This window comes from Acipenser ruthenus, chromosome 1, assembly GCF_902713425.1.
Source record: "Acipenser ruthenus chromosome 1, fAciRut3.2 maternal haplotype, whole genome shotgun sequence".
Taxonomy (NCBI): domain Eukaryota; kingdom Metazoa; phylum Chordata; class Actinopteri; order Acipenseriformes; family Acipenseridae; genus Acipenser; species Acipenser ruthenus.
In genome coordinates this window covers 6,810,892-6,824,226 of record NC_081189.1, presented here as the reverse complement: position 1 = coordinate 6,824,226, position 13,335 = coordinate 6,810,892, and the positions used below count along the sequence as shown (strand labels likewise).

At 37.3% G+C, this 13,335-nt stretch overlaps 1 protein-coding gene across 9 annotated transcripts in view; it reads left to right on the top strand.

Moving 5' to 3' along the window:
- The window catches only part of LOC117404022 (multiple C2 and transmembrane domain-containing protein 1-like), a 150,701-nt gene that overhangs the window by 113,858 nt on the left and 23,508 nt on the right, over positions 1-13,335 (top strand). For 6 of the 9 annotated variants that reach the window (XM_058986416.1, XM_058986325.1, XM_058986564.1 and 3 more), the window contains one exon: positions 8,556-8,615. In XM_058986416.1, coding sequence (XP_058842399.1) covers positions 8,556-8,615 — 60 coding nt within the window. The remainder of the gene's footprint in view (positions 1-8,555; positions 8,616-13,335) is intronic. The other 3 variants (XM_058986470.1, XM_058986366.1, XM_058986607.1) reach the window with 1 other exon arrangement.

Sequence of the window (13,335 nt, the reverse complement as noted above, 5' to 3'; positions counted from 1 at the left end):
TATATGGAACAATGATATATACTGTAGTTGTACAAATATGTCACTGAAATACATGTGTTTTAAATGTTACAGTGTTCAAAAATTAACATGAGAAACATGAAATACCCAAACATAGATCTGTTTACTTCACGTGTGTGTAAAACAATAAAAAGACGTTAGGCTTAAATAGTACTACACAATGATGTACTACAAAGCCACGATTCTGCCTCAGTCAGTGTGTTATAAAAGCTGCATGAAGTATGAGCATAAAGTGTGCTCTGTAGCACTGGCAACTAGTAATAAAGTTGTCACTAATTGGTTCCTTGGAAAATGTTGTTAATAACCAAAAGCTGTCTTTATCAGGGTTGCTAATAACCAGCATCTACTGTATATATACACAGTACAGTACTTGAAAACCAAACCATGCTAATAAGGTAATCTCTGAACAAGTTATATTCTCACAAGGTTTTTGGAGAAACATTAAGATTAATATTAATCAGAAGTGCCTGCACATTAATCAGAAGATTCATCTTAAAGCACTTCTACTGCTGTTACCGCGAAACAAACCCAACAGTCCAGTTGTGTGTTAGACTGCAGTACGTGCATAATCCTGTAGATGGAGACATTGTTTGCTAAAACAATACTGTTTCATAATTGAGACAATCAAGTGTATTACTTTTTTGTGACACAGCTTGGAAGATATTCTTCAGAATCTTAAAACCTTGCTGCTGCATGTTGCATACTGTATAAAGAAACCTTTTGCTCAATATGTGTCTGTATAAAATGTTATATTATAGCACCGTTTTGTGCATAGACTGTTAGCCAACAAAGCACCCAGTGCGAACTAGATTATGAAAAGGAGGCATTAAACATGACTAGATTTTAACAGCAGGACTGTTTAGTATACTGTACAGCGCCCACATGCTTCACAGCATTGGAAAGAGTCGTCTCGCTGCTCTGGATTTTGACAATTGTAACCACAACAGTTCAGGCTGCCCAAGGTCCTCTCCTTGTGAAGCAGCGAGACCTCACTTTACTGTTACAATAAACAAATACAAAAATCTGCTTCTGATTAAACCAGATGAATTGATGAGGCAACTTGTTTTTAGAACTCTTCAAGAAAGGGGCGTTTTCTTCTAGTAAATGAATGAAGGAGGGGTGGGTGTTTTTAAAGGGTCTGTGGCAGCACAGTGCGTGTATGTTTGTAGACTCAGTAAACCGTAATGGATGGGGTTTTATCTCTCTCTCTAAACCATCGTGCCATCCTGAGGTGTTTTCACCTGACCTGAAATAACTTGGTTGGACTTCACAAAGCAGACAGGCAGTAATTTCAGATTCCGTTAATATGCAGGCGCTGCAAATCCACTGACACACAAACACATGCTGCGGTTACCGGACGCGCAGCGAGAACGACACAAATAAGCTCCAGACCGTTTACAGAGAGCACAACTCCAAACCACATTCCTTTGTAATCCCCCCGGGGGGTGGAAATGTTCATTTGGTTTGTAAGACATCCAAATATTAGCATCTGCACACATTAGGACGGAGAAACATAAATTACACGATGAAACCTCTTTCACTCCAAACCCTTTTCTCTGTTTATTTTTGTAAACATTTCCTTTGTGAAGGCACATGTGGTGGGAAGTGGTTTACATTGCTCCATGAGAATTACATTTCCTTACATTCCACACTGAGGCTTTGTCGAGTAATATGGAGCTGGCAGGGACACTGCTGATCCGCCTGCCTTGAAAACGCTGCTGTTAATTATGATAAACAACAATTAAACCATTCTGTTGCATAAAAAGGTCATTACCCGGAAAGTGGTGGTTTGATAGTCTCAAATGCGCCTATGCCAAAGCACCCCTCCTAAACCACAAAGAAACATCATAGCTTTTTAATGGAAATAATCTTGTGCTGTTGATGACTTCTGTCTGCTTTCATTGTATGCACTGTGGCCACAGAGTCTATTTGCATACAATAGAAAGGAATGATCACTGAGCTGCTTTATCTCACAGGCATGTGGTGGTGCTGGGGCTGAAATACAGACACCATACAGTACATTTCATTTGTGGTGTTTAGGTCCCTTGACATTTCAATGCTTTATGTCTGCTGCTCTCCCATATGGGGTGATGTAAACACTTTGTAAGACAGTATTTCGGTTTATTATTTTCCACTCTTCTAATTGGACTTTGAACACCCCTTTCAAATGCTCTGCCCCAACTTCACATGCATCTCCTCGTGCAATGCAAACCAAAGATCAGATATACTGTTGATTTTGTATTTCCACCAGTGACCACTAAGCTTAGCTGGCGAAGTAATTTCACAGTATCAGCAGGCTCAGGTTCTAACCATGAATAGGCCTGTCACTTGTTTGAGTGAACTTTTAGAAATGACTTTGTAAAGAGCAATGGCAGAGAAAATATACTGAAAATAATTTAAAAAAAGACTAATAAGCTAGGGGCTGATTGGAGAAATAGGCAAACATATAGCTAACAATGTCGTTCCATTCTTCAAACCAGCAAATCAGTGTTAGGCTTGATTTTAAATACTACATTTGGGTAAACCTGGGAATATGTTGTGGAGGAATGATATCTTTGCAGAATAAACTATGAAAAGCCTTAGTGAGAAATGTGTGCTACTGGTGTCTGCTACAATGTTATAAAGTGAACAGCTGTATGCCTAAAGTTATAAAACTGACGGAAAAGAACAATTTGATCATTTATTGTGATTGGAAAATATAACTTAATTTTGTCAAATTATTTTATTATAATGTTTTGTAACATTAAGGGCCCTATATTTGGTAAAACAAGACATTTATAAAGCTTGGAAAAAATACACACACATTTTATATTCCTTTGAACTTAAAAAAAAACGTAACTTGTAAATGTTTGATTTATAAATAACAACTCCATTAGAACCTACATTAATTATGTCTAATATACTGTGCAGGTGGAGTGACAGCTTATAGATCTGAAGTCCACAGAGTTCAATAAAAAAAAAAGCAGGCCTAGTCACTCAGCTTTGTAACCGTGGGCCCTGGCTCCAGGCCTCATTTCATTTATATATTTCTTCCTTGCGGGGAAAATAACTAAATAAATAAATAACTAAATAAATCCAATCTTTTTGTAGATAGAGGCAAAGTCGAATGAAAAAGCAAACAGGAGGCATTGTCTTCAGCGCTGTGCTTACACTTCGTGAGCCCTTTAATCTGGAATAATGTGCTGTCGTACCTGATATGGCAGGACTTTGTCTAGTAACGCTTCCCTTTAACGTCTCCTGACTCGCTAGATTTTCCAAGACAGCGGAGTAAAAAATAAAGCGCCTGCGACTAGCGTTTGGAAGATGCGCTTCAGTTTGTGACATCCCAGCCTGTGACAGGTGACACTACAAAAAGGTCATGTCACTTTTAACTGGGTACATTAGATCATGCTGATTTCCCCTGTGCCTCAGCACAGTTTGAATCGCACTCTTGATTTAAAGCAGTGGTATTGTAATTGTTTTTTCTCCTGCCCGTGAACTTTGTGCACATTTTGCTAATGATGTTCGGAGTGTGTTTGCTGTTAGTTTACCTCTTGTTTCTCGCTGTGTGGCTCTGGAAGGCACAGTATGTTTTCCAGTCCCCTTGTCTCATTGGTTTACACTTGGTTCTGAAGATTACTGTGTGTGAGACTTTACTCACCGTGCGACTGCACAGCTCCCTGGTATACTCCATCACTCCCTGTCACAGAATAAAAATGCCACAGAGAGACGGCTATTATTTTTGCAGCCTATTAGTCCACCGCTCAAGACCTGTGACCTGTGTTTTTCGAAGGAATGGTGGAGCACCACTCTACTCACTCTATAATGACCAGTGAGCTTCATTAAAAAGCTTTCCCCTAGGACTTGTTTTAGCAGGTTAGGTATGATGCGGTATAAAGAAAATATAACTTGATGTACTTTCCAATTACCTGCAGACTCAGTGCCTTGAAACCATCCATTCATTGTTTTAGCTATACAGGAGTTCTAATAATAATACTAATAATAATACTATCACTAATAATAATAATAATAATAATAATAATAATAATAATAATAATAATAATAATAATAATAATAAATTCAACCAAGTTACAGAAAAACATACCTGAACAACATTGCATTTGAAGTCACTTTCCCAATCATAAACAATGGTAAATGCTTTTAACAAACACTGTAACTACGACATAGTGACTCTTACCATGCTTTAGAATTCTGTAAATGCGTGAACATGACAATAAGTAAATGACCTGAAGGAGCTTTTGATTCGATGTTTACTTTGACGTTTGAACGTAAAATCAATGCGTCGTTTCCTTTTCTGTAAGAAAGAGGGGCATTATAAGGGCTGTAACACTGCACCATAATCTGGCAGCGCCTTTGTATGGGTCATTGCAAAATGAATGAAGTGTTATCTTGTTTGTTATACACCCCTATAACATTATATATGGGCAGCAGTGTGGAGTAGTGGTTAGGGTTCTGGACTCTTGACTGCAGGGTCGTGGGTTCAATCCCTGGTAGGGGACACTGCTGCTGTACCCTTGAGCAAGGTACTTTACCTAGATTGCTCCAGTAAAAAAAAAAAACCAACTATAAAATGGGTAATTGTATGTAAAAATAATGTGATATCTTGTAACAATTGTAAGTCGCCCTGGATAAGGGCGTCTGCTAAGAAATAAATAAATAATAATAATAATATATGCGTTCAGCTGACTGTTTTCTGAACACTGCTAAACATTTGGCGTGCAGCTCGCCAGGAGAATACCATGTGTATGCAATAATATGTTCCTGTAAGTGTGCTGGTCAATGGGGCACATTGCTGGCGATGGTGCCTCATGATTACACCACAGTTTATTTATTGATTGATTTATTTCAGTGAGGGGGGGTTAAAGGTTAACCCAGATTGCATCCAGATTCCAAGAACACCCTGGATATGGAACATAATAGGCCCCAGTTACAAAAAAAAAAAAAGTATTCATTCACTCACATACACACAGGACCAGATTTAGGCTACAGCTTTTGTACAAAGTTAATTAAAATTAAAATTAAAATTGAAATAAACGTATTAAAATCAGTGAGAATTATTTATATTGACAACACTGAAGGCACTGAAAAAGCCATTCCGTTTGAATTCATTAAGTGTGTTTTAGAATTTTGAAAGCAGTGATAGATTATTATGTGGTGACTGTTATGTTATTGTCTAATGTTCTGTTATTGATAGGGATGATGCTTTTTTCTGTTCAAAATCGAAATCATTACATATAAATATACAAACACATTAATTTAAAAACAAGTATGTAAAATATATATATATACAGCTCTGGAAAAAATTAAGAGACCACTGCAAAATCATCAGTTTCTCTGGTTTTACTATTTATAGTACAAGGTTGTCCTGGAAGAAAACTTGCTTTCTTCTGCTCTGACAATGTTCCCCAACTCTGAGGATTGGTTTTTCCAGTAGGACAATGCTCCATGCCACACAGCCAGGTCAATCAAGGTGTGGATGGAGGACCACCAGATCAAGACCCTGTCATGGCCAGCCCAATCTCCAGACCTGAACCCCATTGAAAACCTCTGGAATGTGATCAAGAGGAAGATGGATGGTCACAAGCCATCAAACAAAACCGAGCTGCTTGAATTTTTGCGCCAGGAGTGGCATAAAGTCACCCAACATCAATGTGAAAGACTGGTGGAGAGCATGCCAAGACGCATTAAAGCTGTGCTTGAAAATCAGGGTTATTCCACCAAATATTGATTTCTGAACTCTTCCTAAGTTAAAACATTAGTATTGTGTTGTTTAAAAATGAATATGAACTTATTTTCTTTGCATTATTCGAGGTCTGACAACACTGCATCTTTTTTGTTATTTTGACCAGTTGTCATTTTCTGCAAATAAATGCTCTAAATGACAATATTTTTATTTGGAATTTGGGAGAAATGTTGTCAGTAGTTTATAGAATAAAACAAAAATGTTCATTTTACCCAAACACATACCTATAAATAGTAAAACCAGAGAAACTGATCATTTTGCAGTGGTCTCTTAATTTTTTCCAGAGCTGTATATATATATATATATATATAGCAGATTTTAATTAAAAAAGAAAAAAACCAGAATCCAAATGAAAGAAGGAAAGGGCTGTGTTTAAGCAGACAGCGATCCAAGTCTTGAACTGATTTATGCTGGTTAAGCTGTACTGCTTCAAGGCAACATGTTTTTATTTGTGGCAGGCACTTGTTTCTGTGTACAACAACAAGGTCGTTTTTGTTTTGTTTTCAACCTTCCCCTTGGGCAGTGCTCACTGAATGTCACGGGAGGGACATCTCTCTCTTTCTTTTATTTACTTCTTTTTGTTTTGTTGCAGTGGGCATGCATCAGCCATACGGAAAAGCACAGCAAAGTGAAAACAGCAATACATACTTCACAGTATTGACTACTTTCTCAAGCACTTCAGATGCAGTCCTTTTTGTAGACAGGAGCTCACTGTGAGGCTTGAACTGTGGATAATTTTGGATAATTATCTGGGCTTTACTGCTGCGTTCAAGAAACAAGCCTTAAACGAACCCACTGGATCTATAAGTGTTATTGATTAAGTCATGCACTATTACCACAACACCAGTCATGTTTATTGAAGTGTCTTTAACTCTTTATCTCTTCTGAATAATGGATCTAAAAAGGAAATAGAAAGCTTTTAGATAAACAAAAAATGGCATTGCTTTGTACACAATTTCTCTTGTTGTTTATTGGTATAGTATTTCACCGAGGAGGGGAAAGCCCTTGAAATATAAATTGCTGTCTTCTAGCAGCTCTTTCAGTTGATGGGTCTCCTGTTTTAGGTTTTATAGATGGGGGAGGTTATACAAGCACATGGTGGAGTTTTTGTATGTGTTATTTTATTTGGGTCAGCTGCTGTGAAATGACCACTTTCTCACTCGCTCAGAATTCTACTGCAGAACAGTTAAATTGATCCAATATGTGATTTGAACATTCAGAGTGCATTTTGCTCCCATAATAAATACCCATTCCAGTTAAAAAAGAGGCTTCTGTAGTCAGCATAATGGTATAGCTTCCTACTGTAGGTGCTGATTTCTACAGAAAAAATTCTCTATGCTTTAGAAGGTTGAACCATTGAAATTGACAGTGCGTTAAATCATAAGATAACAATGTCTGTAAAATGCACACTTTAAGGCACATGGTGATGCATTATATTAAAGTAAACCATCTTTATAATTTTGTAAATTGTTGTTCTTGGTGTGGGGGGGTGTGTGGATTCAATAGAGGAGGTTGGGGCTAGTTGTATGGGGCATGGGTTGTGTTGTAACACCTTCATTGAGAGGTTTACCAATGAAGGTGTTACAACACAACACACCCATCACAGCCCCTTCTGTATCAGGTTTGGACAAAAATAAACCATGTGAGTTTCAAACACTTACAAAAAACCTGATCACTTTAGTTTCAACGTACCCCAATTCCATCAGTCAATTCAACCTCCCAACACCTTGGGCAACTTTGTGTATTAATTACAAAGTATAGAAATGTGGTTGATATAACCAGTGATGGACTTTAAGAAGGTGAAATGTTATTTAAGTACATGAAAATCCCATAAACATGGACCCCGTTATTATTATTATTATTATTATTATTATTATTATTATTATTATTATTATTATTATTATTATTATTATTATTATTATTTATTATTATTTTTTTTTTATTATTTTTTTTATTATTATTATTTATTTGGCAGATGCCTTTATCCAAAGTGATGCAACCTCACACAAGCTCTTTATATGATCTCATTAATGGAAGGTAGTAGTCGACTGCATAGGCTGTAAAAAGCTACACATTTCTGTTTCATTGTTCTGAGACTAGTGTGATTGCTACATGTAAATGCAAATCACAAATGCAAATCAAATGTAATTCTTCTGCACAGAAATTTATATTAAACAAAAAAAAACACTTAAATGTTTGGAGGAATGGTCAAAAAAATGTGATCAGATATTATAAATACAGAATTTGGTAGAGGCTAGAGCCTCACTGATATACTTTTCAGCTGTGTCATTCTGTTCAGATAGAATATGAAATAATATGAAATAACCTTAATCATTTCTTCAAATGTATAGTTTTTATAGTTTCTGGGAGGTAGAATCTGTTATTTCACCGAATGCTTACAAAATAAATATGGCATTCAAACAAAATGTTATTATTATATTATTATTTAGTGTGTGTGTGTGTGTGTGTGTGTGTGTGTGTGTGTGTGTGTGTGTGTGTGTGTGTTCACATCTGTGTTTCTTGTTTCAATGGCTTTGAGTGTGTTGGAATTACTATTGTTCCATCAGATTTGGACCACTGAACCACATAGTTGCCGGCCCACGCCACCGCCCCTATCTGTCTCAAAGCCAAATGAAGTTTTCATCCTGGGTGGGTGTCAGGGTGGGGTGGGTAGTTGTATGGGATAGTGGAAGAATGTTCCCCCATCACCCCTGACAGAACAAAAAACAACCTTTCTTATTTTAATCCTGACAATTGGTCTCTTTTATTCATTTTTTTTTCCTTTTGCTTCCAGCAGCAGACAGTGGAGGACATGCTAGAGGACGAGGATGAGGAATATGACAAAGATGACAAGGTAATTATCTTCTCTAACATTCTGGTACCTTGGGACTGGCATTTTTAGTCATGACACTGTTTTACAGACAGAACAAAAAAAATCTTTAAGCCACTACCTCTTTAGAAGAAAAAATAATTGAACTGAGCTGTTTATCATCCCAACAATGTCTGGTGTGCATTGTGAGAAGGACAGAGGACTATAAATCCACTTTCTTTTCTGTTCTATCCACCAGGAACTGTAATAATTCAGCCTGCCTCCCAACTTGATAGCTTTTCTGAAGGCAGCTGCAGTGACGTTGCACTTGATAGACACTCTTTTTATAACTCACCTTTTTCATCCGGTCCCATAGGTTTTACATCTGGTGAATAAAGGGTCTGTTTATCTTTGGTGGTGTCCTGTATAATACAGTACATACTGACGGTATATAGACATACGCACTTTACATCATGTGCAGTCCTATTGCCGATAGATGTATACAGCCATAGAAAATGGGCAATAAAAAAGTTTGCTTCAAAAGAGAAGGATGCAAGATGCAAATTATCATATAAAGCTGTTATAACTTTGAAATTCAAATGAGGGTGCTGGATTCTGAGCAAGCCTCCTGCAGTTAGATTCAGAATTGCGATTATTATTCCACATAAGAGGAACCCATTATTATTACACAGTGGACTCTAGCGCTACAAATAGCAGGAAACCACAAAGGCTACAATTTACCAGCTCTCACTTTATTCATTTTGATCTAGCACGCCACTCGACTGTTAGCATTTCATTTTAGCTGTTGGTAACTTGAAAGGCTGTATTTTTCTTCTTCTTTCTCTGTACTTCTCTTCTACCAAACCCCCCACCTTCCCTCTTAGCCCTTTGCTATTGCTTTATTCCCAGTTAAGTGTACAACAAATGGGAGTTTTAAGGCTGAGCAAATGTGTCTTTTCCATTCGCTAGCAGGTAGTGACCTCTTGTTCTCATTACCTTTTCTGTTTGCTCAAATTGTAAAATATTGAGGTCAGGTCAGAGGAGGCCTTTTATAGGATGAAAGTAAAAAGATTAATAAATATGCCAAGGCCTCATTTTAATTGAACCTGAAGCATATGTTGCAAGTATGTGAAATATGTCCCAGATGTTTAACCTTGGCCAGTGCTTGAGCTTTCCCTGTGCGCCACAAGGCAGCTATTAGCTTGGTAACCTTTGGTCCCGGGGCTAAATGGGGTATTACATGGCACAAAACTGGAGCACCTGTTTTCCATTCAACGAGGACCCCTTGCAGGCTCTTCTTAAACCTCTACATGTGATTTCACTTAGCCGATTGTTGGGCGGTGGTGAAAAGTGTTTCTTTGGAGCCAACGTAGATATTAGTAATTTTATCTCAATGAAAGGGGACTGTTTGGCTGTAAAGCAGGTACCTGAAGGAGAGAAAACAAAAAAAAGTATTTCTTTAGTACATTTTGTTCATTAAACTGTTGCTAGGGCTCTGAACGGTTTACATTTTGGTATTCACACCTATTTTGTAATTTCTATTTTCCGTCAGATTATTTGAATTAATCCAGGACTGTGTTTCTTCCACACTCCAGTCTTGTTAATAAAGGGTTTAATGTGCACATCATTAACTTTACCAGACTTCTCTGGGGAGCTTTTGCAATGTTACACTAACAGCAGGTTCAAAGGTCAAATGTCAGAATAGCATTTTGGGCACTTTAAAATTCGAATGGTTTACACATTCCTTAATGTTGAAAAGAATACATTATTTTCCAGTACCTATGGTATATGACACTGTTGTTAATGATGTGCTGTACATTTACAGTTCTCTTATGTAATCATTTAAAAAGAAAACAATTCACAAGGTTGCTGTCAAATCATTTTCTTTTTTTTTAAAACCTCCAGATTTGGTTGAGAAAAACTGGGAAAATGTAAAAAGGTGAAACCACAGTATGCATGGGCATTTAAGAGGATGCTCTGCATGCAGCAGATGCATATCATGGTTATCAGACACGTTGTATATTTGATATCTAAGTAGGTTTCAAGAAGTATAGATTCACACAGTGTTTTATAAAGGTGCTTTAGTGCAGGCCACAAGAAGTAAATACCTCAAAGTTTGAGCTTCCAACCCAGTTAAAAGTGCTGACAGAAACATGGTTACATTGCAAGTTAAAAATACCATCTAAATTAACCAAACTTCATGACCTGGGGTTATGATGACAAGCTAAAGTGAGGATAATTGGGCTTAATTGTATCTCTATTTTAGGAAGCATGTTGCTTTTTGATTTGAACAGCATGTTCATTGCTGGAGGGGGATCTGTATCCCCTCCAGCAATGGAAATTCAGGAAAGGACACCACATTGGTTCTTTAGAGCTGTGTGTTTATTGGGTTTGGTTGCGTTCTAGACATTTAGCCATTTAAAAGGACAAATCAAAAGAATCACGTGTGTTTGTGATGGAACTGTGCATATACTCGTGTTTATCCCTCCCCCTCAGTTACTACAGAGACTGGTACAACATGCAGGGGACTCTGTGTACATTACCACCTTTCTATCAACTTAGCATTGCTGGAACCCATTTGTTGAGAAAAACAAAATATTTGCATATAAAGGCATGTGAAGAGGGGATGATGACTTATTTTATGCAAGCGGTTTGAATGGTATAAAATGGGTAACTAATGCCCCTCCCCTCAGCCCAACAAGCCTGCACATGTATTTATTTTCTGGTAGTTCTGGGTATACTGTATATAAAGTAATCTAAAGTCAGGTTACTTCATTTAGTTTACATGAAGTCCTGAATACTGTTGCAAACAAAGAAGGCAATGTGAAATTCATGACTACATAAATGACTGGACTGCAATGCACTTGACTGCAAACTAATTATTATTATTATTATTATTATTATTATTATTATTATTAGTATTATTATTATGATTATGATTATGATTATGATTATGATTATGATTATGATTATGATTATGATTATGATGATGATGAACTGGTCATTTAGCAGATGCTTTTATCCAAAGCAACTTATGGACTAGAGGTGAACTATGCATCACAACTGCTGCTGCAGAGTCACTTCCAATAGGACCTTGGTTTTGTGACTTGCTCAGGGTCACACACAGTGAGTCAGTGGCTGGGATTGAACCGGGAGCCTCTTGGTAACAAGCCCTTGTTCTAATTATTTATAATATTTGAGTCTGGTTAACGTTTCTTTTTTTTTTTTTAGGAAAGGATTTATTCCTGTATTTAATGAAAAGTATGTGTAACTTTAAAAGATACCCTCAGCCATTACCATTTTCATAACAACAATAAACTGTAGTGTGAGGGACATTTAAACAAAAGCGTGCCCTACAGTTACTGCATATAGCGGATATTTCTATAAGTAGACGGAAGGTATTTCTGTCCCACGTATTGGAACAGAATTGGAGCATCTGTGTCCCAGAACTTGCTAAAGGATGGTGTTTATAACTTGTGCAGAGAGATACAAGTACAGTAATTGTATTGTTTTGTATAATAATAGGCATCTATCCCATTAGCATGAAAATAGATTCCACAGAGTGGATTGTTAGTTTTGCAGAACACAAAAAACACAGATATGTTTCAAAGGTGTTTGTCATTGCTGCTGTGAGGCTGAGAATGAAGATAATATCAAATAAAAAAAAAACACTAATCGTGTTTCTATTAGCATTAGGAGACAGTAATGGTAATATAATAGACTAACAAAACAGCTGTAATGCACTGATACTACAAAGAGACTATGGATTTGTGCAGCAATCAGTGCACAGGGTGTTGGCTCTCCCAGTATCGCAGCTTCAGTGCCTCGGGGTGGTTGTGTACGCTCTCCTTCCATCAGGATGACCCCTGGGTCTGCACTTTCTTAATCACAAGCTTCAGATTTCACACGCTGGCAATGCGTCTGCTTTTCTAATGGGTTACATTAGCCAAAATGTGTCACCTTTTTGCACCGTGTAATGCAAAATCAGATCTGAATTCATGCACAGCTATGTCAGTGGGAATCTAAAATTACAGCACGGCTTATCTGCAGATAACACATGGAAAAATAAACTTGCAAGTCTGACAGATTTCCCCCCGATTCCCCCTGATAGCTCTGTTGTGGTATGTAATTGCACCAAAGAGTGTGCAAGGATTATTTTAATACTTTAAAACCTGTGACTACAAACTTGTTTCCAGGCTATTCAGGCTTGTGATATTTCATGCATGTCCTTGGGTATGAAGATTTTTCCTAGCGCTAGAGAGAATGAAAAAAAAAAGTTTGAAAAGCTTTTAAGGTTTTTTCAGTTTTTTTCTCTAAAAATTAGATAAGCTTTACGCAATAACAAAAAAAAATGTTTCAGTCAGAAACAGAACTGTTGTTTAAACATGCAAATAAATACTAAAACAAAAGCAGAGGTGCCAAGAAAAGGCACAAAGTGAGGTTTCAGTATGTTTGAAATAGGCTCTTTCTAGAAGACAGAAGTAGGCAGATAAGACGACAACATCTGCTGACCTGCGTTAAAGAAACTGGCCCTTTATCTCTGCAGTGAAATTTTCATTTTTTCTGGCGTAGAAGGTCCCGGGTTCAATCCCTACTAAGGGCCCTTGCTTCCCTCAGGTTATGTATATTCATTTGAAAATGATTGACGTCAGCTTCCTGCCTGTTTGAGTCGATACACTGAATGTTGGTAAGTGCGACTGTGTAGTTGTGTGGTGTAGCTGTTTGTGTTCTTACAGTTGAAGGTGCTTGCGGTGGCTTCCTACCC